This window comes from Biomphalaria glabrata, chromosome 4 (assembly GCF_947242115.1).
Source record: "Biomphalaria glabrata chromosome 4, xgBioGlab47.1, whole genome shotgun sequence".
Taxonomy (NCBI): domain Eukaryota; kingdom Metazoa; phylum Mollusca; class Gastropoda; family Planorbidae; genus Biomphalaria; species Biomphalaria glabrata.
Genome location: NC_074714.1, coordinates 5,512,718 through 5,538,935, shown reverse-complemented (window position 1 = coordinate 5,538,935; position 26,218 = coordinate 5,512,718). Strand labels below are relative to the sequence as shown.

General features: G+C 34.9%; 1 protein-coding gene across 5 annotated transcripts in view; it reads right to left on the bottom strand.

Moving 5' to 3' along the window:
* The window catches only part of LOC106051846 (uncharacterized), a 30,914-nt gene extending 5,240 nt beyond the window's left edge, over positions 1-25,674 (bottom strand). Inside the window, exons 1-22 of one of the 5 annotated variants that reach the window (XM_056025253.1) lie at positions 25,584-25,674; positions 23,365-23,792; positions 11,874-12,084; positions 11,133-11,346; positions 10,636-10,756; positions 9,574-9,742; positions 9,195-9,341; positions 8,673-8,907; positions 8,472-8,568; positions 7,700-7,859; positions 7,247-7,386; positions 6,983-7,097; positions 6,646-6,858; positions 6,081-6,171; positions 5,836-5,982; positions 4,932-5,090; positions 4,465-4,632; positions 4,031-4,042; positions 2,415-2,538; positions 1,993-2,290; positions 633-1,015; positions 354-439 (exon numbers count right to left, since the gene is read on the bottom strand). In XM_056025253.1, coding sequence (XP_055881228.1) covers positions 354-439; positions 633-1,015; positions 1,993-2,290; positions 2,415-2,538; positions 4,031-4,042; positions 4,465-4,632; positions 4,932-5,090; positions 5,836-5,982; positions 6,081-6,171; positions 6,646-6,858; positions 6,983-7,097; positions 7,247-7,386; positions 7,700-7,859; positions 8,472-8,568; positions 8,673-8,907; positions 9,195-9,341; positions 9,574-9,742; positions 10,636-10,756; positions 11,133-11,346; positions 11,874-12,084; positions 23,365-23,444 — 3,370 coding nt within the window. In that variant the 5' untranslated portion in view covers positions 23,445-23,792; positions 25,584-25,674. Of the gene's footprint in view, positions 1-353; positions 440-632; positions 1,016-1,992; positions 2,291-2,414; positions 2,539-4,030; positions 4,043-4,464; positions 4,633-4,931; positions 5,091-5,835; positions 5,983-6,080; positions 6,172-6,645; positions 6,859-6,982; positions 7,098-7,246; positions 7,387-7,699; positions 7,860-8,471; positions 8,569-8,672; positions 8,908-9,194; positions 9,342-9,573; positions 9,743-10,635; positions 10,757-11,132; positions 11,347-11,873; positions 12,085-14,258; positions 14,493-23,364; positions 23,793-23,954; positions 24,158-25,583 lie in introns of those variants that run through there. The other 4 variants (XM_056025252.1, XM_056025255.1, XM_056025254.1 and 1 more) reach the window with 4 other exon arrangements.
* Positions 25,675-26,218: the final 544 nt, after the last annotated feature.

Below are 26,218 nucleotides of genomic sequence, written 5' to 3'. Positions count from 1 at the left end.
GTTGTATTGCATTATTGGAAATTCAGTTTCCTAAAGTAAAGTTCCCCTTTCAGATCTTGCAATCTATGGGACAGATGATGTTAAGGTTATCTGTTTCTGTGGCCCACGGTTACTAAGAGTGTCATGTGGCCAGCATAATGGCCAACCACCTCTTACTTTTCCCTAACTTAAGTCAGGTACCCATTAGAGTTGGGAGGATCCCAATCTTCAATGAGATTTGAACCCAGGGCCCCAGGTTCAGAAGCCAAGCACTTAAATACATAACCATCACACCCATAATTTCTTAAATTCATTTCCTTTTAAATCATAGCATCGATCATTAACAAAGTTACTGATATCTCTGCATTAAATACCTGATGATTTTCTCCTGGGCCTATATATATTTGTATTGGGCTTGTACTCCTTCACAGCAGGATCAGTTCTCAAGTCTTTTAAATAACTGTGGGAACAAATTAATAAATTTATCACTCTGCACATTTCAACGCAAAATTTGCAGGAAAAAAAAGATGTGTACAATCATATGTATTAATATTTATATTTATTAAATAGATTTTTATAGTAATGATTATTTAATTTGGCAATTAAAAAAAAACATAATAAATTTCCTTAAAAAAATGTAAACTTTTGCTAACCCAGCAATAATGTCTATTGACATGCAAACAGTTCCTCGTTTGGTGAAGACTGTGCCTCTAATGACACTTTCAACATCTGGAGAGGGCTTCACCTCAGCCAGAGTTGCACCTATCATACTCTCCGGGTGGCACTTTTCTATAAAATCTTTGAGAAGCATGTCCCTCTGCTCCTTGTAGGGTGGCTTGCTGGGAAATAGAAGCTCCCACAGAAGCAGGCCGAAAGCGTAGATGTCATCAGTGGGCGTGTACTCGTCTCCTTGAAGAACACTGGGAGACAGGCAAACACACGACAGTGTTTTCACCAAGGTCAGATCCTGCGGAAATTTAGCCTCACGAGGCTTGCACATCTGGCATAGCTTGACATTGCCAGTTTCTTTGTCCACCTAAAAGATCAAAAATATGTCAGAAGTGAGAATAGTGATATGTCAAGAAAAAAATAACATTATTAAAACCAATGAAGTAGTATAAACAAGATGATATGATATTCTATAGCCAAAAATTGCATTGTGTGAATAGTACAATGACTAATCTCTTTTTTCTTAGTCTAACAAAACAATGCTAGGGATTGATTTCACCCATTTCACCAAAGTTGCATTCGATCTGGACAAAGTTGTTAGGGCTCCTCTCCATAAAGGCTAGCTAGAAGAGAGTTAAATCTCCTTTATACCACTTATTTCAGTCAAGATGATTCAAGATCAATCATCATCACTGAGGGGTCCAACTCATCATGTCCTGGCTGTGTGTGTTCTTTGTATGTTTGTGCGTCTATATTGTTATTGTTAAGTAGAAATGCAGAAATGCTAAATTGGACTATTGTACTCAAACTGAACTCCCATTTGTTTGGACCAATACAATTATCTTTTCTAGTAAATAGGAGGGTTTGAATTTGGATGTAAATATTTTATTGCTACAGAATCTAATTTAACTTTTTTCTTTTCCATTTTCGCTTTTGTTTAGTAGACAGTGCATTCTCTAGTCCCAATCTCCATTTATAAACAGATGGGGGGAGGGGGTTGAAGTAGGTCTGGCCTTCTGTCTGTAAAATTTTTTTTGTCTCAAGAGACTACCATAGGCAAACTAGGTAATTACCTATAGCCTCCAATTGCTGGGGGCTTTGCACAGGACATATATCTATTATTTTTTAGAAGAAATAGTGAAACTTGTCCTCAATGTTATTGTTGGAGGATACTATGTTTTTAACAATTTGCACAATTTTAGTTTTTTCACTGTTTAATTTTTATTTTTCTATTTTATTTGGGGCCACCCAATTCCCTTGGCCTAGGGCCTACAATTATCTAAGGCTGGCCCTGGCAGAAGAATCCTATAAATACATTTATTTTTGTCTAAAAAAATGACTTACCATGACAGTGTCCAGATTGAGCTCCATATGAACAAGTTTCTCTCTGTGGATGTACTTCAAGCCACTTAACAAAGAGTGTACGAAAGTAGGAATGAACTCTTGCTTGTTGATCATCTTATTGGCCGAGTAGATCCTTGCAGAGATCAGGTCTCCTTTGAAAATAAAGGCTGACACTTTCTGCGCATACACGTCTATAGGCATTTCTGGCACAGCTTTCCCAAAAGTGGCCCCGCCACTCTGAGCAGTCTTGATGCGCGTCATGCCAAAAAACTGCCCAATATTGTCATCCTCCAAGCACCTGATAATGGTAGTAAACGTTACACTTAAGTTACATATTTTAAGAATTTAGAAACTTTAATTAATACTGTCACTGTGAACTTAACGCAGAGATATTTGCGATTATTATTCTTGGTATTACCAACCTGAGGCAAGCAATCTCAGAAAAAAAATGCTTCTCATCCAGATCGTAGGTGTATGTCTTCAAGATCACTTTTTCCTTAACGCCATCGATTGTTATATTAGCTAGTTGAAGTCTACCCCATAAACCTGATGAAGAAATAAAAAGGAAAATAAAATATAAAGGAGATTATCAAAGTTTGGCTCCTTCATTGTTTAAATGGGCACAAGAAACATTTTTTGTGAAACATTTAAAAAAAAACAATCCAAAGAAGAAAAAATAAACATTTAAATGTTTGGTTATTTCTTTAACCTCTCTTAATGTACCTAAATTAAAATATAGGACTAAATGTGTTTTTCATTCATCCGTGTTACAGAGTTTTAACTCTTTCTCTCTGTAATTATTTCCTACATTCCGATGGAATTATTCATTTTGCTCAATAGTGTCACACTATCCTGTTACAATTAAACTTCCAAAACTTTTTGTGTGTAATCAGGAAATGTTATTTTAGAAATATAATTGAAGGGAAAAAAAGCAGGCACTTTTTATACAACAATGATTAAAGTTTATAAAACCCCCAAAAAATGATTTAATTTAATGGGGTCAAATCAGCGTTGGTATCGTTAGATAGGAGAGAAAGAGTTAAAAAGTAACTTCATATAGTCAGTATTGTAATTGCTGAAGAAATGGTAATTGAACATTATAAAAAAACTCAGTTTCTAAATACTAAGTTTAAAAGCCTCTGAATGGACTTAGTAGAATGCCAGCTAAAAATGTAGAGAAATAGGGTTTTAGTATTTAGTACTTTAAGATTGTTAACTGTGGTGTTAAAAACAAAAAGAAGATATATGGCTGGCACATGCAAAAAAGCTAGACAAAATGTCCACAAGTAGATAGTTCAAAGAATGTTATTCAGATTGTATATTAGTGAATCACTAAGAAAAAAGTATGTTAGGCCCATGCTACATACGAAGCTAAACATTACTGTGCATGTTAGATAGAATATTACTATGTAAGCTTTGACTATTCAATCAAATGTGTTGGACTTAAGCATCTCATTACAAGTCCAATTAGTTCAAATATATATCTTATTACTAGACTAAAAGACTGCAACATTATATCTAAAAGCAGCATTGGCTGCCTGGTCATGTGGTATGCGCGCTGGACTGTCGTTCAATCGCCTTAATGATCCTGGATTCATACCCTGCCTGCTGCCATCCCCCTTCGTTCCTGTGGGAGGTCTGGACTAGGAAGTAGATTATCTTCAACTCAAGGAATATCCGAAAACATGTAAAATATTTTACAAAAAGTTTTTATATAATTGGTGCAAAGTGTTGTCAAAGTGTTGATATAGTGAACACATGCAAACACTGGCCACAAAAACAAGTGTGCACTCTACATCACCTTCCCTGTAGATATCTATGTCCCACAGCAAGTTTGTAAGTCTTATTGTGAGTAAGGTTAGTAGATCTTAGGTTATGGAAATATGTAGGCTGATACTTTTGATAATAACTTTGTCTGATATGTAATAGAACTTGTGTAGTTAGTAATCTGATTTCACTAGTTAGTACTTTTACAACAGTTAATGAAAAAATATTTTAAAAAAAACAAACAAAAAAATAATTTTTGTTTAATACTTACATCTTGCGATTCCTTTTTTAAAAATAAAAATAAGTAACTATTTAGACTTGATGTCGAAATGTGTATATACTCATAATTATATTTATACTTTTTTAAAAGAAATTTGTAACAAATGTTTAAGCATTCATAAGGAAAAGATCGTATCGAGATGTAAAATGCCATAGAGAGACATTTACTTTATAGCATGTGATTTTTTTTATTTAAAATTTTTTTTTTAGACACTTTCAGCGACATCCTACTTTCTTTAATTTGTTTAAAAGAACAACATTTTGTTTCTTTGAAATGAAAAAAAAATATTTATAATGTTATGATGCAAAAAGAGTTATAGCATTTTTTTTAAAAAGAATTCTTCTGTTTAAATATTTAATTTGAATTGTTGCCATTCCGAGTAAGTGAAAGAGAGGAGTTAAAGCGTTACTGAAGCTAAAGCTTACTTTTAACTTTACGATGTTTGCTGCCACTACCCTGGAATCCAGAGTCATCCAACGGTCTGGTGGACACAGAGAGTTCTTTTGGAATCACCACAGAGCTCACTTGACGATCCGGAAGTGCAAAGTCCACTGTATCAGCATTGATATCCTCCATGTATAACGAACCAAAACCTGTGATATAATAATACTCTTCTGTAACTACAAAGTAACTTCCAAGATATATTTACACATTTACGCATTCAAATCAATGTTGTCTTTCAACATATCTTCACACTTAATTTGTTGACAACTTGCACTATTTACATGCGGTGACCGGTCATTTCATCCCCGGTCACTTCATCCCCTGGTCACTTCATCCCCGGTCATTTCATCCCCTGGTCACTTCATCCCTGGTCACTTCATCCCCTGGTCACTTCATCCCCTGGTCACTTCATCCCCCCGGTTGACCACTATTTTGTTTTAGTTTTTACCTTTCAAATGATCTCTGCTGGGCTCCAGCTCTTCCATCACCATTTTCAGCTGTTCTTTGTCCTCTTGAAGAGCCTCCCTGTGTTCTCTTATGTTCTCCATCAGCGTTGTGTTCACATTTATAAACTTGGGGATACTCTCCGTGGCATGGTCCACACAGACTGAAATGTGAATGAAGAAAATCAATGAGCATTAGAGTGAGCGGTTTTGATAGCTACTTAAACGAACATAGCTTTACAGTTCCTGTTAGGAGAACAACAAATTTAGGATAAAAACTCTTGGTTATTATATAAATTTTGTGATTGATCATCATATCAGATTGCTTTATAGATATTTAATACATATAGATTATACTATTAGAGCATGGATTGGGTTGCCTGAGAGAGCCATGAAAACCAATTACTTAGTTATTTAAAGTCATTGGTTAACATTCATGACTAGATGCTTGACACATAGGACGCAATCATCATTTTTGAAGTAACGTCTGTATTTTATAAGATAAGATTTTACACAATATGGCACATAAACTTCATTTTAAAAAATTAAAGGTACCCCTTTCAGACCTTATCATCTATGGGGTAGATGATGCAAAGCCTATCTATTTCTTTGGTTGATGGTTAACAAGAGTATCAAAGGGTCTCATGCAGCCGACAAAATGACATCTATATGCATCTCTGGGACAGGTTTTCCAAACATAAGTCAGATACCCATTAGAGTTGGATAGACTTGGGGGCATTCTTAAAGTCCTAAATCAAATCTCAGTCTTCACCAGGATTCAAACTCTAGAATCCTTTCTTTGGAAAAAAAGTGTTTTACCACTCAGCCACCATTCCTTTCTAATGGCTGAGATCACATAAAACTCAATGTATATGCATCAAAAAATGTTAAAAAAAACAGAAAACTTACTTTTGATCCACTCCACAAAACCTAAAACAATGTTGGACAAGATATCATCATCTTCTCTCATTTTTTCACTCATTTTTTTCACCCTCTTTTCCAGATAAGCTTTATGATCTGATCTATCATGGAAACGAACTAAATCTTTGAATCTGCCTGAAAGAAGTATTTCAAAATTTAGTTAGCACATATCTTCAAGTCCAATTTCTATTTATAATCATTTATTTTTACATTTTGAATAGCGATATGCTTACCCAATAATGACTGACTAGCTTCATGCATTTTATTGAAGTGATGCTTATATTTCATCTTCTTCTCCTTCCTCTTGTTCATCAGACTGCTTATCTGCTCATGACAAAACATATTCAACATAGTTACTAACACTCCTAAGAATTTGAATAATAAACTCATTTCTGTATTAACTTAAAAACACACATTCTGAAATTGCATTCCATTCATCTCATACAAAGTAATAAGTTCCCCTTTCAAACCTTGCAATCTATAGGGCAGATGATGTTAAGGTCATCCGTTTCTTTGGCCAACGTCTAACAAGCAGGGTTTCATGTGGCCAACACAATGCCCAACCCCCTTTACTGCCCCCCAGCTAAAGTAAGGTGCCCATTAGAGTTGGGTTGACTCAGGGGCACTATAAAAATCCAGAAATTCAAAATCATAGTCTTCACCGAGATTCAAACCCAGGACCCCAGGTTCAAAAGCTAAGTGCTTAACTACTCAACCACAACGCCCACATTTATCTCATAACTTATATATTATTTTTAAAATCTTTGAAGAATTAACTTTTTTTTATTATATCCTCACCGTTTGAGCAAATTCTGTTGGATCCAGTGTAATTTCCTTGTGTAAGTCCTCGAAAGCTGAGCCATCAGAAGACATTGAGATCGTTGAAGAATAGGACTGATTCAGGGAGTCTGGGTTATCCAAATGTTCTGTTTCCCTTCTTGATTCGCCATGTAGAATCTCGTTCTTGATCTCGCGGATTTGGCATCTGAAGAGCCCAAGATGATTTTCAATCTAATCCAAAGATACAAGTGAATATTTTATGTACCTCAATGCAAATTTTCGTTTCAGAATAGCACTGACGTAATAAGGCCTAAATATTTGGGGAATTTTAAGATTATAAAAATGTTTGACTTACAGATTGAACAATACTTTGTTCTATTCTCTGCATTGCTCCACTTTCATTGACAAGTCTGTTTACATATTTCAAAAGACTTCTCAAGATCATGACATCCAGTTCGTGCCTGTTTGCCCTAATGAACAAAAAAGTACAATGATATGTCTAATTTTTCCAATCAGTAACAATCTTAGGAGATAAATATTGCATTTTGGTAACATTTATGGGTAAGAAATGTAACCTTTAGGTAAATATTTAGATACAAGCTTAATTTGAAAGACTTACTGTTTAGTCAAAAAGTTATCCTTTGTGCACTCTGCTAGAAGATCATTAAAATCATCCACCTTTGAGACAGCGTGGTCCTCAATATCTAGAATATCTCTTACAAGCTCTACAAGGTCTGCAATCGCATATTGTAGTTCTTTCTAGACAGCCAAATATATTTTCTTTCTATAAAATCTCCATATTTCTTTTTAAGCTAACATACTTATAAATTGTTTTAAATTACATATATAATAACACTTCATAGAAAATCTGCATTTAAACGAAATCTGGACATCATCCATTGGTTTTAAAAAGTGCAATGATAATTTAAATATTTCGTTTAATTGAATCCTTGAAGATATATTAGACGAGTTAAACATATTACGTAAACTGAATACATAAGCATGGTCCTTGAAGATATATTAGCCGAGTTAAACACATTCTTGTGTGTGTTACATTTGGACCAAAATTTACCTGAAGTTTCCTAGAATTTTCTGCAGAACTAAGCTTAAGTATCTCTTGTTTCTGTGTAAGGCTATGAAAAAATATCTCTAGCTCTTCATTGCCACGTATGCAGTGAGTAATCATGGCCTTCAAATGTCTAGAAGCTGGTTGAAGTATATGTTTTAGCCATCTGTTGATAGACATTATTTCTGAGAACATGTATAAACTATATTATATTTATATGAGCCATAATATTTTTAACAATGTTTATTCTGTTTTGTATATATATTCCTATACCAGCTTATAATATACTTCAATAATGTAAAATAAACAAGCATAATATAGAAAATACTTTTAAAAGAAAAAAAAGCTTATTCAAGGGTAAGAATTTCACACTTAGAATTGTTGGTATCAAACAAAATAATAACTAGAATTTAATGGGCTAATTGATTAATGTTTTCATTGATTCATGTATTTTTCCACACCAATTAATAATTGTGAAAAGTTTCAACTTGATCAGAGAATGGGTTTAGGAGAAATAAGGGATGCAAACATGTTACCAGACAGACAGAGCAAGTTGATATAAGGTTTGTAAAAAGACAAACTTTTTAAGAAGATTGGAAAATATATTAGGTACATATTGCCTTACACAGAACTACTTTTTGATCTACAAATAAATGTTAAAAAACTTATATACAAGTTTTCTATAACAATACTACAGCCCAAATCTGCTCTCTTGTTTTCTAATTATAAACTGCACACAGTATTTTGCTTTAAATAATGCTACTGAAACCCAACTTACATGTATTGATGTTTAATGGCATTGTAGCTTGCTCTATCAAACAAAGCTTTCAATCCTTTCAGTAAGGCATAGTGAGAATCTATTATAAAATCAGGATCTAGAAGAAACAAAGAAAGCCAACATTTTAATTATTTAGCTGCATTCCTCTATCTTAATATAGGAGCTAACACTTTTACTTCTATTTAATTTAACATTTCCTACCAAGTGGCAAATGCTTGTTTGCATTTTTGGTTGAGAAAAAAAATGTCTGAACAGGACTAAAACCTGGCCAGACATCTTCCAGCTTCCTGAGGGCATTTTGTTTCACTTTTTCCCGTTCCGATTCCTCAATATTATCCCATCGGTGACAAACAAACATGGCAGCTAAGGGGTCAAAGTATTCCCTCATAGTTTCTGCTTCGTATCTCTGCTTTATAGCTCGAAGAAAACCTATGAGCTGGAACAAAAATGAAACAAAACTAAATAAAAAGTTGAATTAAAAAAACTGTATCCAATTATGAAATCAGATTTTGAATAAAACTCATCTCTAGAACACAATTTAAAAATCATTACAAAATAAGATATATTAGATCTTTTTTTAAAAAAAAAAGCTAAATGCTTAGCAAATTAAAGTTGGGTAGGCCTACTTTAACAAAAATTCTGGTCAAAAAAAAAATATTTTTTAAGCATAAAAAAGTTGTATTCTTGTAATTTAAAATGATGTCATTGTCTAAAGTTACTGACCCTGTCCTCCTGAACACCTCCAGCTGTATCTGATTTGATAACATAGATAAAGGCAGAGGCCTGGGTGGATTTAACAAATGACATTGTCACATTATCCATATTATCATCTTCTCCAATACCCGGTGTGTCGACTAAGGTGACACCACTCTGAAAGACAAAAAAATTATTTTCGATTACTAAATTTAATATAGGCTAATTTACACAATTTATAAAACAATAAAGTTGTGTTAATCTATACAAGTTCTGCTAATTAGTTTCAGTTATTTCTGATGCATAATCCTTAAAAGTTTGACAGTGAATGAGAAGATGGATGATGAGGCTGAAGGGGAGACAATTACTAAAAGAAATAACTTCGGAGCTTCAAGATGAATAATGTTACCTTTAGAATTGGTGATGGCATCATGAGAACAACTTCTTTCAGTAGTGAGCCTTGTTGACGCTCAAAAACTCCTTCTCTGGCCACTGTATCTTTGAGCAATTCTCTGGCTTCCTCACTAGTCCGACACTCATAGACTTGTGTGTCACCTTTGTAGTCCAACAGATGAACACTGAAATATGAAAATGGATTAATATAACTTGCTCAATTTTAATACAAAATTCTATTGTAAAGTTTGTTTCTTGTTTTAGATAGAAATTATAATACACATTTTCTGTAAACTACTCCAAGATTTATCTCAATGTTTCGTAAATTAAAGACCAGTTAAAGTTAAAACAAATAGCAGAGAAATAATTTTAGTCACATTTTAGCTTATGACATGAGCCACTTACATGATACAGACGTTACTTCAAAAAAGAAGATGATTACGTCATGCATATAAACCAATGACCTAAATTCTGCCAAGTCACTGGTTTTCCTGACTAGCTCAGGCAGCCCATTCCATGCTCTAATAGCGGTCATTTGTATTTGAAGATTATGTGTTTTATGTATAATTGCTACTATACTTTTAAGTCTTCTATCCTGAAGGCGTTCTAAATTTAGTAATGTTACTAAAGGTGTTACTCTAGTCAAATGTGAATATTCGTTTGTTATGAATCTCACTGCTCTATTTTGTATCTGTTCCAGTTTCCTTATGTTTTCTTGAGTTGAGGAGTCCCAAACAGAGGATGCATATTCTATTATTAAGATATTAGACCACTTTATCTTTTGAATCGAAGCCTTAATCGAAGCCAGCCTTAGGCATAGGCCCAATAAGCAGCCACTTAGGGTCTCCAATTGGCGGAGGTCTCGTGCAGGACTTTAAGAGACGAAATAGCAAAACTTGTGCTCAAAGCTATTGTTGGAGTAGGCTAGGTTTTTAGGAAGCGCTGTGACTTCTGAATCGGAGATCCTGGTGAAGACTGGGAATTTTTAATTTCCCTGCTTTATTGGCAAGTGATTATGTCAAAGTGAAATAGTTGAAGTGTTACATTTAATTAATATTTATCTAAACTCATGGCCTACCTATATTTCTCAGAATACATAATCCTGCATACTGAATAGGTACAGTGTAACACATCAGTAGGCAATATGTTTTCACCCAGCAAAAGATTAAGAAAACTGCTTTTGCCACCATTTGTTTCTCCTGAAAAATACAAAATTATTTTAGTTCAAATTAATAAAGTACACTGCGGTTTTGTGTTAATCCATGTGACTAATTACATAATGGTAACATTGTAATAGCTTATTTAGTTTATCATGTTTTTGGATGTTCCTTGAAAATTAAAGATTATTACATCCTAGCCCTAGTCTAACGCAGGACTACAGGGCATGGCAGAGGAAAGGGTTTGAACTCAGAATCATCTAGATGTGACAGTCCAGAGCGCAGGTGACATACCAAACAACCAGAAGTAGTGTGAAGTTAATCTGATTAAATCATTGGAACTATTTAACTATTTGGAGGTGTTATCAATGTTAAAATGTTATCAAGAACTCCAAAGAAAGTTCTGATAATAACTGACCTGCAATGATAACTGTACTCTTTCGCTTTGTAAGTATTTGCATTCTGGCAGCCAATTCATGTGGAAGTAATTGGGTAAGATGGCCTTCTTCTTTCAAAACAGCTGATAAAGAGTCTGTATTAATTCTCTGGAAAATTTCTTCTACTGAGGCATAAAGATGCAGAAGAGCATCTTCTTTGGTTCTGTTGTCAGAGTGCATCGATGCAAATGCATTCTAAATATATGTTAATTTGTATTAGATATTATTATCAAACATAATTAATTTTACAAACAAAAAGAAATATATTAGAAAGCAACAAATTGTATAAACACTAAATTAAAATGTAAAAAAATATAAATATATTAAACTGTTTTGATATTTTTAAAAATGTAATGCTGGAATAACCAGAATAATATATATAGATTTATAGGCCAAAAGTCCAACATATTATAAAGGTAGCAGAGCTACATATTATAAATCTAATAGACATATACACATTTTTAATTATGTGTTGCTAGCAGAATTAATTAGACATATAAAGTCTGTGCAGATTCTATTATTAATTAAATTTTAAATTTGATTTTAAATTTAATTCATTTATGCATCTGAAACTAATTAGAGATAAATGCGTATTTTAATTAGTTGGCTATAGAAGCTATCATGAATTATATTTTGATCTGCGTAAAAAAATCTCTACAATTAATTAGCCTACGAAAACTTCAAAAAGATCTTCACTAGAGATCGATGTTTGAAATTCTTACATTGATTTCAGCTCCACGATTTTCGCCCATCTGTTTTCTCTTGATGCAAATAAGCCTGTCCCTTATGTCGTCAAGATTCTGGAGTCTGTCATCCGTAGTTATCCCAGCACGGGAAACCAATTCGATGAGCTCCAGTAGTTCGGCCTGTTCGATTTGTTCTAAGGAAATCTCCTCCAGCGCCATATCGTCTTTCACTAAAGGTGTTGTAGATCTGGCAGTAGGAAAACAAAGCAAGCTAGAGCATCCTTATGTTTAAAAACACTGAGACTAACGAAGATGTAAAGGCTATGAGATCTAGATCAAATGTTACGCCGGTGAAGCTGTCTTCGCTGCTAACAGGGATAAATTAAAATTTAGACCTAGACTAGATCTCTAGATTCAATATATTTTAAATAGATGTAGAATCAGATCTAGACGCAAAGACTAAGCGAGTCTAATCCAATCCACCAGGTCAGGTAGTTTATATATCTAGATAATCTACACAAAAAAAGTAATTTATTTCTTTTTTTTAGCTTTTGAATTAAAGATAATATGATAATCAGCGTCTCCCATGCTTTATATATTACACACAGAATATATTATATTTTCGTGTGTTGAATCAGTCAGATTAAATTACTAACGTACACTTCTATTATACTTAAAGTCGGGCTGTGTTTTGTGTTGTTCGGCAAGCAGAGCGTGGCTGGAATGACACTGATTCACAATTGTGTTAGGTCTAGATAATTACACATACTGATTCAATTCTCCCTTCCACAATTTTTCTGTGTCAATCTACTCCCTCCCCCTCCCCCCTTCTATACACACACATCTTTTTTTTTAATATTAAAAATATTATTTTTTGCACAGTCCTAGATTAGGTAAAAGGTCAATTTTGTTATGTGAAGGTGGCATAATATATAACTTTTACAAGCAGGGCCGGATTTAAGTGGAGGCCCCTTCACTTTTTGGAAAGCTTTAATAAAGATTCATTTATGAATGATCCGAAAATGCTTATATCTAAAAGCATGCTTTATTTTAGAAAAAAGAAATAGAGTTTATATAAATTTAATTTCAATTTCATTTCAGAAAAATATTTAATATGCATATTTTATTTTAAAAAAGTGTACACTTAAATTTCTAGTTTGTGGAGAGTAATTTACTTATTACGAGCATGCTACAAGCGTACACTTCTTAATCGAGACATTTTTTGCCAACCGTAAATATGCGACAAAAAAAATGCTAGAAAAAAAAAAGTTTCTGGCCCGTCAAAATTGGGATATATTTTCATCTCTTTTGTGGAGGCCCCTTTCTTGTGGATACCACAGAGCTGCAATGTAGTCCCGCCTGCCTTATTCCCTTAAATCCGGCCTAGTTTACATGTTTGTTTGAATTTGATACTTTAAATTTCTTTCTCTCTGAACTTTATAGGCCTATTTAGTGAACTTTAACAACAGGAAATAAAATAGAAAAAAAAAAACGTGATTACAGACGGGGAAAGCCATGACTAAATATGTCAGATCGGATCAAGCCTTAATTGACAATTCTTGTTGATATTAAATTTGAATTGGCATAAGTTTTGTTATAGGTCAATATATACAGCTTAATTGAATGCATTGGAAAGCTAAATAATCTTGTATTTTACGTATAGCAGTAAAAGATGAGCACTTCCAAACTGCGAAAAGACAAAAGCTGAGCTGGTCTGGTCATAGTCATATTGTAAGACATATGCCTCATTTTCAAGTCATCCCTAAGAGCTACAGTGGAAATAGCTCGAAAAAGAGGTCGTCCAAAGAAAATAACGGCTGGGCAATCTTAAAGAATGGACTGGCCTCTCTTTCTCAATATTCTGCTGTTCCTTTGTGTTGTCTGTATATATGAAAAGAGTCCTTGTAATCACAACAAATTTACATTAAGTATCAATAAAGCAGTCGTAGTCGTAGTCTAAGTCTTAAAGACACAAAGAATTGAGGGATTGAGTTACGCGAACTGTCAAAGCACCCTTACGATTTACGACGTATGTCTAGGGACAGCTGAAGATGGACAACAGTATATATCTATATTGTACTAATCCATGCGTTTTTATTTGCTATTTTGGGTCACTGTGGAATATTATTGGAAAATATTTCAAGCAAATTGATATTATGTAATTGCATTTTTAGAATCTTAAGTCTTTGTGGGTGTTTTTTTTCTGTTCTGTCTATTGCCTTGAATGTTTAGTAGACCCTAGTTTAGGGTTGATGTTTAGTTTTTCTAATTCTTATACTCTCTGAACTTATAACTACATTAAATAGAAATTCATTTAATAATTTATTGTAGATCATAAAACGATTTTTGTCCTCACAAAGAAGAAATAAAGACATTTTAATAAAATGTATTTAAGTATAATCTAGTATAAGTTTTACTTACGTAATAATAAAACTCTTTAATACGCTGGTAGCACTGTAATTATAAACCGATGAACAAGGCACATTTTGTACGTAAACTCTCTGGTTATGAAATATGTACACAGTGTTATCAAACTAAACGACCCGGCCATCGCTACGACCCAGCTCAAGTGACTGCATTTATATACAGACTGTGACTACCAATGGCATGAAGTTCCAGACTATCAACACGATGATATCTACCTGCCCGTCATGGACTTAATGTTTCTGGAAAACTTTACATTCGTCGGTTTAAAAAAAAAAAAAGGGGGGGGGGGTGAGGGTTGGGGGCGCGATACGCTTCTCCCTTCGGAAAGGTAAGGTGAGGGGGGGGGGGGGGGAGCGTAACAGCAAGGTGACAGAATTTGTTTGTGGTGGATTATGTTTAGATGTAGGCTACAAACAGGATTTCAAAGATACGATTTTACACTGCTTTGGGGAGGGGGGAGGGAGCAGGCGTAACGGCATTGAACAAGGTGTCCTTATACTGTGCAATGCTATTGGCTGTCGTTATTTAGGAGCATAAAGTTAACGTCGCTTCCTGGTCTTCAGCGTGACAAAGTGTGGGGGGAGAGGGGGGGGGGGGGAGGACATGAGAGAGGCAGTGGTTCCAGGATTGGCATCGCAAATTTCTTTTTAATTATTTTTTTTTTTTTTTTTAGACTTCTGGGGAATACCCTCACGGAAGAGAAGGTAAAATAATGTAAACAGGGTGAAAATGATAATGTAATACACTTGATCATGTAGATTAATATTATAAATGCGATTCGTGTTACATAGAATCAATGTGAATGTTGAATAATGAGGTTATACTGAGTTTATAAAGAACTGTCGGCGCCCAAAGCGGAGAAGATATGGAATCGCACATTTCATACGAATTTCGCCTTTTTAGTTTTATTTCATTTTATTTTCTAGAACTTCCCTCAACAAACATTTGGTTCCCAACTTGGTGTGAACTGTAGATATATCCCTCTCTTCAGTAGTCCACAGTTCTTTTTCTTTCAAATAACAAACTGTAATGCGATTTAATGAGTAGGCCTACTGACTTGTTTTACTGTTATCTTAAAATTATGAAAGTGTTTGAAAGTTACCTAACAGATCAGGACCCTATGGGTCTTCTTGGTAGTCTTCCACATGATTTAACTCTTTCTCTCCGTAATTATTTACCACATTCTAGTGGAATCAACGTTGGTATCATCAGTTAGGAGAGAAAGAGTTAAGTAAAGTAAAACATAAAGTTCCCTTTCAGATCTTGTGATCTATTGGGCAGATGATGTAAAGGTGATCTGTTTCTGTGGCCTACGGTGGCCAGCACAACGACCAACCGCCGTTACTTTTCCCCTAACTAATGTCAGGTACCCATTAGAGCTGGGTGGACTCAGGGGCGCCCAAAGATCGGGACCTTTGGTTCGGAAGCCAAGCACTTTACCGCTCAACCACCGCGCCTCCTTTCACATGACCTACTCCCTGACAAATTAAGGGCCACAATTAAAATGTCATTTTTTCGTGTAACTAGTCTTTTTTCTAAACGTTCATAAATGATGACCCAGATCTGATTTTTAGATGTGTTATTAGTAGGCCTACTTATTGCTAGAGATAAAGAAGTCTCTGATATTTTCTGGGCCTAAATTTTCAGTTAACAAATACTGGGGCTTGGTGGCTGAGCGGTAAAGCGCTTAGTTTTCGATCCTAGGGGACTCAGTTCAAGTCTCGATGAAGACTCGAATTTTAATTTTCTGGATTTTTCGGGGGGTCCCTGTGTCCCCCGGCATTGGTTCGGAGAGTAGAGGCGGTTGGTATTTGTGAGCTTAACATAATTTTTTATGATCGCAAGGTCTGATTTTTTTTCTTAAATATTTCTAAAATAAATGAAAATATACAAATATTAATGTTTTTTATCATCGATCGGTGAGAGCGAGTAAGGCGATGGGGCTATAAATTATGTGCTTGCCAGTTCTATGTGTGATTGTCATTCTGAAACTTCCTTACAAGCCCACCTTTACCTTTTTTATTAGCAAGAAATGTGGTCATGTGCTATCAAGAGTTTCCTAACCTTAAACAAGAGACAGCGACATAATGCGATAGGTGAAAACGCACAGGCCTCACTTTTTTTTTATTTAAGTTGTCAAGTCAGAAATTATATTAGGATAAAGAATTTTTGTGTAGGATTTTTTTTTTTAAATCACGATAAAATGCGCCTACATTTATTTCTGTTCTTACATTTTATTTAGGTCAGGTTTGAATGAAACACTGTCAAGCGGAGGTAGTTTTCCGAAGGAACAAAGATAAAGAAAAAGCCACTCTTAGTTGACGAAGCTTGACAGATGACAGATGAACCTACGTCACGACAAACCCCGAAATGTGCTCGGGGAAGACCCTCATTTATTTTAAGGCTCAACTTTTCATTGGACGTAGATCGAGGACTTTCTCCCTCAGTACGGACAAACTGTAGCATCCACTTTTATTAGAAAGTAAGACACTTAATTACGAAACTAAAGATCGTAAATGAAACTTTATTTTCTGTTTTACTACACAGTGGGCCTATCCACCTAGAAGAATTTTTTTCTCGCCACCATAACATCCTGTTTGAGTTTATATCTACCGCGCCTAATTGTACGATGTTTCCAATTTGTTAAAAGTGTGACTTACACCTACTAATCGTCTCATCATCGACAGTTATTCAGAGCAGGGGCGGACTGGCTATACGGGCATTTGGGCAAATGCCCGGTGGGCCGGTACCCAAATGGGCCGGTAGGGCCACCGAAACGGCCTGATCGAAGTCACTATGGCACATATCAAGTTGTTAAAGATTTTATAATATTCTTATTATGTTATTATTTTTATAAAAGGCCCTCTGAGCGTTGTGTTTAAAAAAACAACAACTTTAACAGACATTGCATTGTAATACTATTTTAATCTAACACATTTTCCGAAAATAAAATGTAGAATGTAGACAGTGCTACTAGAAAGCTGCATCTTTTTAGGGCCTACATAATTGCTGATTTAAAAAGACGCTATATTGCTTATTAAGATATAGAGTTCACTGTATGCATGTATGTCGATACATTATCAAACTTAACAATGATTTTTAAGGACCGATACACCTAGAAATGGATGCCCATCACATGATAGAGAGTTTCTGGGCCGAATTTTATAGAAATGCCCGGGCCGATTTTGATACCCAGTCCGCCCGTGATTCAGAGCAATGGTTCTTTTTTTTTTCTTTATCATTTAGGCAATAGCTTGGAGTGTTGGACGGTCTTTGTTTGCAGGTAAAACAACTGCTAATTATAACTGAAGGCGTTTTCGCGTTTTATGAAAATAAATGAGTATTCTCTGAAAACCCTTTCGCTACATAGGCCACTGCATTCATGATTCATTAATCGTGGAAGACAATACGTCAAGACAATGAGACCTTTAATACACTTAGAAAGGTGTAATTCAGAGGGCTTGGCATTTAGCCCTTATTTTATTGTTACAAAAAAAACTAGGTCTATAATAATCACTGTTCGAAAAAAAGTGCTAAAATCTGAATTTTTAGAATGGTTTTACAAGTATTGTGATTCGAGAATCATTCAGATAGCTGGTTAGAATTCAGGGGGAAAAAAAGACACATTGTCCTGCATGTACAATTAAGTCTAGAATTATGTAGGTCGAGTACGGGTCAGTCAAGTGATAGAAGTCAGTGACTTGAAATGTTATTGTTTAATATTGAATTTACATTTTATACACACAGTGGTATTTAGAGAGTCATTCACCTATCCCTTAGTCTGTTGGACCGCTGGGGCACCACACATGATCTGTTGATCGTCTTTCTCCATTCCTCTGTCTTTTGCCTCGGATAGAGTTTCTGTCGCTAACAGGCCTGTCCATTCTTTGATTTTGTCTTCCCATCGCTTTCTGTGTCTTCCTCTCTTTCTTTTTACTGGTAATGTTCCCTGAAGGATCGTTGCGAGCCCTGGAAACCTTATGAAATGGAGAATACGTTTTAGTTACTTTACAATGCTCAGAAGGGCCCAAACGATCCTGTTTCTGATTTCCTTGATTGTGATGCGGTTTTTGTATGCCAAACCTAGAATCTTTCTATAGCAATTCCATCGCTAGGACTCTCTCTCTCTTTAGTTTTGCAGTCAGCGTCCAAAATATCGCAAGTATATGTGGCCTTGAAAAGAAGCGAATCAGTCTGATTTAGCATCCAGAGGTATGTCTTTGTCTTTCTACAAGGTCCATTGTGTCCGCTCAAATCTTTGTCCATGTTGTTGTTGTTTTAGTTTGACGTCTGGACGTTTATTCATATATTAAGATTATTACGTCCTGGCCCAAGCGTTTTTGAGGGTTCAAACTCGGGAGGGTAGGGTAGATGCTTCTAGTCTACCTCCAAATTTATTGTATGTATATGAAACTGCATAGACCTTGAACAAATATTCGTCGCCTTAAAGTTTGGGGCGGGGTGAGGGTGATTGTAAAGAAAGGGGGAAAAGAACTTGAAGGCATCTTAAAGAAAATATAAATCACAAACTTCCACCTGGACTCAAACACGAGTCACTCGGTTCGTTAGTCAAGCGTTTGTCACCCGGTGACACTGTTTGGTAAAGTTGTTAAAAAATATTCACACTTCATAGGAACACTTTTTTTTTCATCTTTACCCCAGCAAACTTATTTGTATAAGTGCATTTAACATTTGGACATTTATCAGCCCAACCAAACGTAGACTTCTGCAGCTATTTAGATTTATGGGCAGTGTGCATTTATAGAATAAGATTTTTATAAGAATGACATTAATTACAACACGGACTTTTAAAAACTTCCATAATTACTTCTTCTTTTTCTTATATAATACAGACGTTACTTCAAAAAAGAAGATGATTACGTCCTACGCGTCATGCATCTAGTCATGCATATTAACCAATGACTTAAATTCTGCCAAGTCACTGGTTTTCCTGGCTGGCAACCCATTCCATGCTCTAATAGCACTAGGGAAGAAGGAGTATTTGTACAAATTTGTCCTAGCATATGGGACGAGGAATTTGCCTTTATCTTTGTGTCTTTCAGAGTACTACGTGCTACCAATGTCAACTGTATCTTTATTGTCTTCTTACTTAACTCTTTCTCTCCTAATTAACGATACCAACGTTGATTTGAACACATTTAATTAAATTCATTATTGGTTGTATAAAATTTAATTTGAGTTATATTTTTTAAAAAAAAGCATCCCTTCTCTTAAAATTCTATACCAAATGTAACTTTTGTGATTACAAACAAAAATGTTATTGAAGTTTAATGATAACAGGATAGAATATACAAATGTGAAAAATGAACAATTCTGCAAGAACGTCGAAAATAATTACGGAGAAAAAGAGTTAAATTCATTTCATATTGTGAAAGCGGGGACTTGACGGTCATGTGTAGGTTAATACCTAGGGCTTCATTTTTGTGTTTTGAAATTCGCTTTTCATTTAATTGAATCGAAGGAACTGAGTTATCTGTCAAGAAGCTGACATAGGGTGTGATGAGTCATCTACCTTTGCCAAGAAGGTGACATCATTAAGCCACGATTACACAGCCAAATTGTTCAGAAATGATTTGCGATGTTCTGACACAGGCTTGTGTCTTGGCCCCCTAGAGTGTCGTAGTTCAACCCAGTCTAGTAGTGATCCCATAACGAATGACGTGAACATTTAATTAGCATAAACTCTTTTTTTTTTTCTTTTTGTGAGTCGGATGAAGGAAAAGACGCGAAAAAAAAAAAAGGAAATAAAAATTAAAACATGAACGCTGCATTAATTTGGTAACATTCATAGAGTGATATCCTTTTCTTTTTGTTTTTAGCAATCACTATTATCTTATACACGAAATGTCAATTCTGAAAAGGGAGCCCCCCAAAAAAAGAGGGCCTACTGTAAACGCCCATGCCCTTTATCCCTTCCCTCCAGATTGATAAAACAGACTCAGAAATACTGTAAGCTCTATTTTAATTTGATTATCAACATTAGGAAAGCATTAGTTATTGGTCTGGATGTATTTGATATCAAGGAGTGGAGCGGATGTTAAGGTATTCGCAACAACATTATAACACTGCCATCGAGATAACGGAAAGAATGTATTATCGTAGGTGGACTTTAGCCTTCGGCAAAATTATAGTATAAAATTATGACAACTTTTCTGGTCGATAATTATCTAATTATAAACGCTACGTTGGATTCTTTCTGTTGGATCACTCTCTCACAGATTCAATCAATCACTAAATTGGTTCATTTTTGGTTGGAGATGTTCACGCTAAATTAAACAATGTCAAGGGCGCTAAACTGAACGTCCTTGTTGCCAACTAAAAAAAAAATTGAGCGAGACTTTGAACAGTATCTCAATGAGTGGCAGTTGATATTCGTATCAAATCTCCTTTATTCCCGCTAATTAGTCGCCGATTTGTTCTTTTAAAATTTTTGAAGCCATAGAGTGAAAGAAGAAGATTCTATATTGAAATTATTTTAAGCTTTAAAAAGAAGTGCTTAGAACATTGTATACTTCAGTGCTAAAACGTGGAAAAAAATTATCATAACGTTTTTAAAACAAAGCTTGTCAAGCATAGACATAAAATATATAGACTGGAAACCAGAATTAATGGCTTGTAACTTGAGAACAGGGTATTTCTGACGCAAGTGCTTTTATAAATTCTGGAAAGTCGCATGATCTTTAGTTTTGAAAATTAGAAACAAACTAAAAGATTGGAGTTTTCCGTAGCATGGACACAAATTAGATATAGATATATATAGGTCTGTGATCTAGATTTATTTCTTTTGTTGTTGACAGTTTCCATAACCATATTCATGGCTGTCATCTCATCGCTTCAACTTTTTAGTTTTAAGCCCAAAACGTCGAAGAAAATGAGCAAAGCGTGTTCTTACGCTCGTAGTCCAAGGAGCCAAAGGGACAAGCCTATTAGGTTAAGAATCATTTATATGTAGGTCTATGGTGTCAACATTTCATTTATATGTAGGTCTATGGTGTCAACATTTCATTTATATGTAGGTCTATGGTGTCAACATTTCATTTATATGTAGGTCTATGGTGTCAACATTTCATTTATATGTAGGTCTATGGTGTCAACATTTCATTTATATGTAGGTCTAAGGTGTCAACATTTCATTTATATGTAGGTCTATGGTGTCAACATTTCATTTATATGTAGGTCAAAGGTGTCAACATTTCATTTATATGTAGGTCTATGGTGTCAACATTTCATTTATATGTAGGTCTAAGGTGTCAACATTTCATTTATATGTAGGTCTATGGTGTCAACATTTCATTTATATGTAGGTCTAAGATGCCAACATTTCATTTATATGTAGGTCTAAGGTGTCAACATTTCATTTATATGTAGGTCTATGGTGTCAACATTTCATTTATATGTAGGTCTATGGTGTCAACATTTCATTTATATGTAGGTCTATGGTGTCAACATTTCATTTATATGTAGGTCTATGGTGTCAACATTTCATTTATATGTAGGTCTATGGTGTCAACATTTCATTTATATGTAGGTCTATGGTGTCAACATTTCATTTATACGTAGGTCTAAGGTGCCAACATTTCATTTATATGTAGGTCTATGGTGTCAACATTTCATTTATACGTAGGTCTAAGGTGCCAACATTTCATTTATATGTAGGTCTATGGTGTCAACATTTCATTTATATGTAGGTCTATGGTGTCAACATTTCATTTATACGTAGGTCTAAGATGCCAACATTTCATTTATACGTAGGTCTAAGATGCCAACATTTCATTTATATGTAGGTCTATGGTGTCAACATTTCATTTATATGTAGGTCTATGGTGTCAACATTTCATTTATACGTAGGTCTAAGGTGCCAACATTTTCTTCATTTTGTACACCAAATGCACCAACTTGTTAGCTATTTATAGTTTTTCCGTCATGTATGAAAATCTCCGATATTGTAAAAAAAAAATATTTGCAAATTACTTTATCACAAATCTTCTACATTTTAGTTTCGAAAAAAATCTGGTAGAAATGTTCAGGCCTTGCGACAACTTTGTTGTAGCTAATGGAATGCTAAAATATTATCGCGTTTAGATATTTGGTTTACACGTTGTCTTCCCGAAAAAAAAAGGAACAAGAAATTTCGGTCCAATTCTGACCCACTGTTACGTAAAGACAAGAGTGTAGGTGTGTAGCTAAAAAAGTGTGTTGTAACAAAGGTTGTCGTGTTGCTTTCACTAGTGACAAGTACAGAGTTATACTTTTGTGATAACAACAAAAATTATGACATGAAAGTATGTTGTTGTTGTTGTTGTATTTCTTTCATTATTCTTATAATAATTGCTTGTGAATAGCAGGTCTTTCAAACTCTTTATTACTACATGCGCAGTCCTCCTTCTGGTCCAATCTCTTTTATTGATATGTCGGGGAGAGAGAGAGAGAGAGTATTTGGGGAAAAGTTTCCATGTTGCTTTAGAAATATTGTATACAAGATATTTTTAACAAAAGCAGTAAACAATTTCTTAGGTAAAAAAAAAAAGGAAAATGTATAGTGTCGTGTGCACATATACACATGTGTATATCTATTCTACAAAAAGCAGCTTATAGTAAATCTATGGCAAATTCTATTTCATCGAAAATTTTGAAAGGTATAATCATTATTATCGGGAATAGTCTGTCCAGATTTGTGACCACTCTATCAGAAATAGGGGGCCTGATGGCTCATTGGTATAGCGCTTGGCTTCCTTAACCGAGGTGTCCAAGGTTTGAAAATCGGTTAAAACCAAGATTTTGAATTTTATTTTTTTTATTTTTAGAAAACGCTCCTGAATACAACCACAACCTTAATGGGTACATGGGTGGGGGGGAGTCGTTGTGCTAATCACATGACACCCTCGACGGTGAAAGAAACAGATGACCTTTACTTCCTCTGCCCTATAGATCGCAAGGTGTGAAAGGGACTATTTACTTTACATTTATTATTAGTATTATTTCTTTTAATATTCTGCAGCGCTTCTCATGCAGAGTGTTCTGCCCGCACTCGTGCTCACTCTATTAGAAAAAAAAAAAAGCTTCTATTTAAGCTACTCACCCTCGCCGAGTCGCAGTCTCGCATTCTTCGTTCCCCTCGTCAATCGTCTCGAAATTCCTAAAATTCGGTCTGTAACTCATGATGGAATGTTCTCGTTTCTTTTTCGTATGGTCGACAATGTTACACCAAACACAAAAACTGAATTAGTTTTCGTTTCTAGGCAACAGAAGCCTGGACAGGTGTTTCAAATGGGGCAACATTATATTCTCTTCTCCTAAGCCCTTCTGAAAGTTGCTCCATTTTGAATATGTGGTGTCCGTTAAAAGTCATTAGAAGTGTTTAATCTTATGTTCTAATAATGATGAAGTAAAACAGGTCTCTAAGTCGAGACATAAAAAGCTCCCTCAGCTAATTTGAACTTTGTATTTGTTTTGAACTTGGCATAAATCCTTTTCGTCAGTAACAAATCCAGCACAAAATAAATTATTCTGAAATTAGATTATACAAAGTTAATGAAACATGGGCATTCAAATTTCACTTGTAACTACCAATATTAAAGATATGTAGGCTACCTAAGTAAAGTAAAAAAAAAACAACAACTAATAATATTAATCAATCCCTTGTTTCAACAAAATGACCTAGAGTCTTACCTGTGCTTTAGTAACTAACGATGATTGCAAGCAGGGCCTCTACGAACTATTACATAGAGATAACAAAACACTACGACCGAACTGATTGCCTGAGTCCATCGGAAACACAGTTTAAGTGATCCTTAGTTCACCACTAGGCGTCGCTACATTGTTTTTTTTTTTTTTTATCTTGGTGTTAGCCTATTCATGACAATCTCCAGTTAGCTGATTGCCGTGGGTCTACTTAAAGCTAATACTCCTCTGAAGAGACTCTGTCATATTTAAGACGGTCTCTGAAGCTCCCCTGGCGTGACCTTATTGACACTGTCATAAATCCTTTTTAGCGACATTTCAGAAAAGGGACACCTACCACCCCTTACTCACGCTTCACTAAACATATATTTGATGAATCGTAACATGCTTCTTTTCTATATCCTGTAAACATAGGAAGGTCTTGGGGCACCCACGCTGACTACCTCGCAGCCTATGGTAGTAAATTTTTACAGCAAACTTTAAATCTGTCGATGTATCTATTGGAGCCCAATGTTTGATACGTTTTGAGCTTAGGCAATAAAAGCACGAGACGTAAACAAGAAATTATTGCCTACTTGAAAGTTATGGGCAATAGGCCTAGAGGCCAGAAAGTTAAACGTATTACTAAAATCTGATTTCTCTTTTACCATTTGGGTGTGTGTATTGATCAGTAGAATCTGAGTAGGGCTTCAGAGTATCAAAGTTACAGTTTTTTAAGCAATAGAGGAGATCAATGCAGTTATATTCAAAATGTCTATGTGCGTGATAGAATGAAACATGTAGTGTTACTCAATATTCATAAATAATATACTCTAGCTATAAATTCAACACATGCACTTATAGGCTCACAATAAACAAATATGAAATTTTGTTCCAATTGAAAACAAGCTTTTATAATTGATAGATGTTGCTTAAAATCGATACATCGTGTTCAGTATTGATTACATCTTATTTAAAATCATTATATTATTAATTCATCAATTATTTATAATTTTATTACACAATCGTGTTTATTATCAATATATTTGGTGTAATCCAATTCATCTATAATTGATAAAAGTTGTTTGAAATCAATATTGTTTATGAACATTAGACCTACATTTTCAAACTCGATTTATCTTGTTAACAATCAATATCAATGCATCATGTTGCAATGCAGTCATGTCAGTGTGCTAAAATATTTAAATGAATACTCCCTTATAGGACAACTAATGCCTCTATGGTTTGCTTATATAACTAATAGCCAGCTCATTAGGTAGATTCATTAGTAAGTTTTACAAAGGCAATAGTCAAGAAGGCTCATAGAATTGTTTTCCTCACCTGTTCTACAACATATTTTTTTTTATTAATATGAGGCGCTATGTCATTGTAGAAGCAGTGCAAATAACCTGAATTTTGTTAGGTTTCCATGATTTCTTTGTTCTTTTAAATACACCATCGACTCTACTATCTTTGAAACTCATGGACCCTCTAACCTCATAGCCCTAACACTGGATAATTCACGTACCATTATTATAAGCAACATACACAGGCATGGTTAAATTAAAATATGAGTTTTATATAGAGATTGTAAATTAATAATCTTGATATATAAATGTTAGGAGCTGGATTACTCACTGTACAAGCTGTGCAATATAAACAAAGATATGATGTTAATATGTACTTCTACACACTGGTCCGAGATATGTACACATACAATTTGAAATAAGGGCATTATCCCCCCCAAAAGAAAGCGTTTTATAGTCCTACGCAATGAGGTGGGTGGAGCGAGGTCTAAATGCAGACGTCCTTAACCCCTCCTCGCCAGCCCTCCTCTCAAATAAGGGGGGGGGGGAAATATGAGGATACACTCTTTTTTAAGGTCCATTCTGTTCTTACAGGATACCGTTGTCGAGACAGCAACGTGTTGTCAAGAAAGTCAGGGTGTGTGTGTTTTCGCGCGTGCGTGTCTGTGTGTTTAGGGAGGGGGGATGTAAATGTAGGCAGGCAGACAGGTAAATTGTGAGGGGAGTGGACACGGAGGTCACTAAAGGTGAGGACATAAAGTTTAACCCATAAGAAACATCATGTTACACTTTTTTTTTTCGCGGGCCCCCAAAAAGAGGAAAACCCTCATTAGTTATGTGTAGTATCTGTCCGTGCGTCAGTCCATCTGATATTCGTGCTGAAAATATTGAAACATGACTAACTGAACAGATGACCCGTGTGTGGGCCTTACAGGGGCCGCTTTTGAGTTTGTCTTTCACACAAAC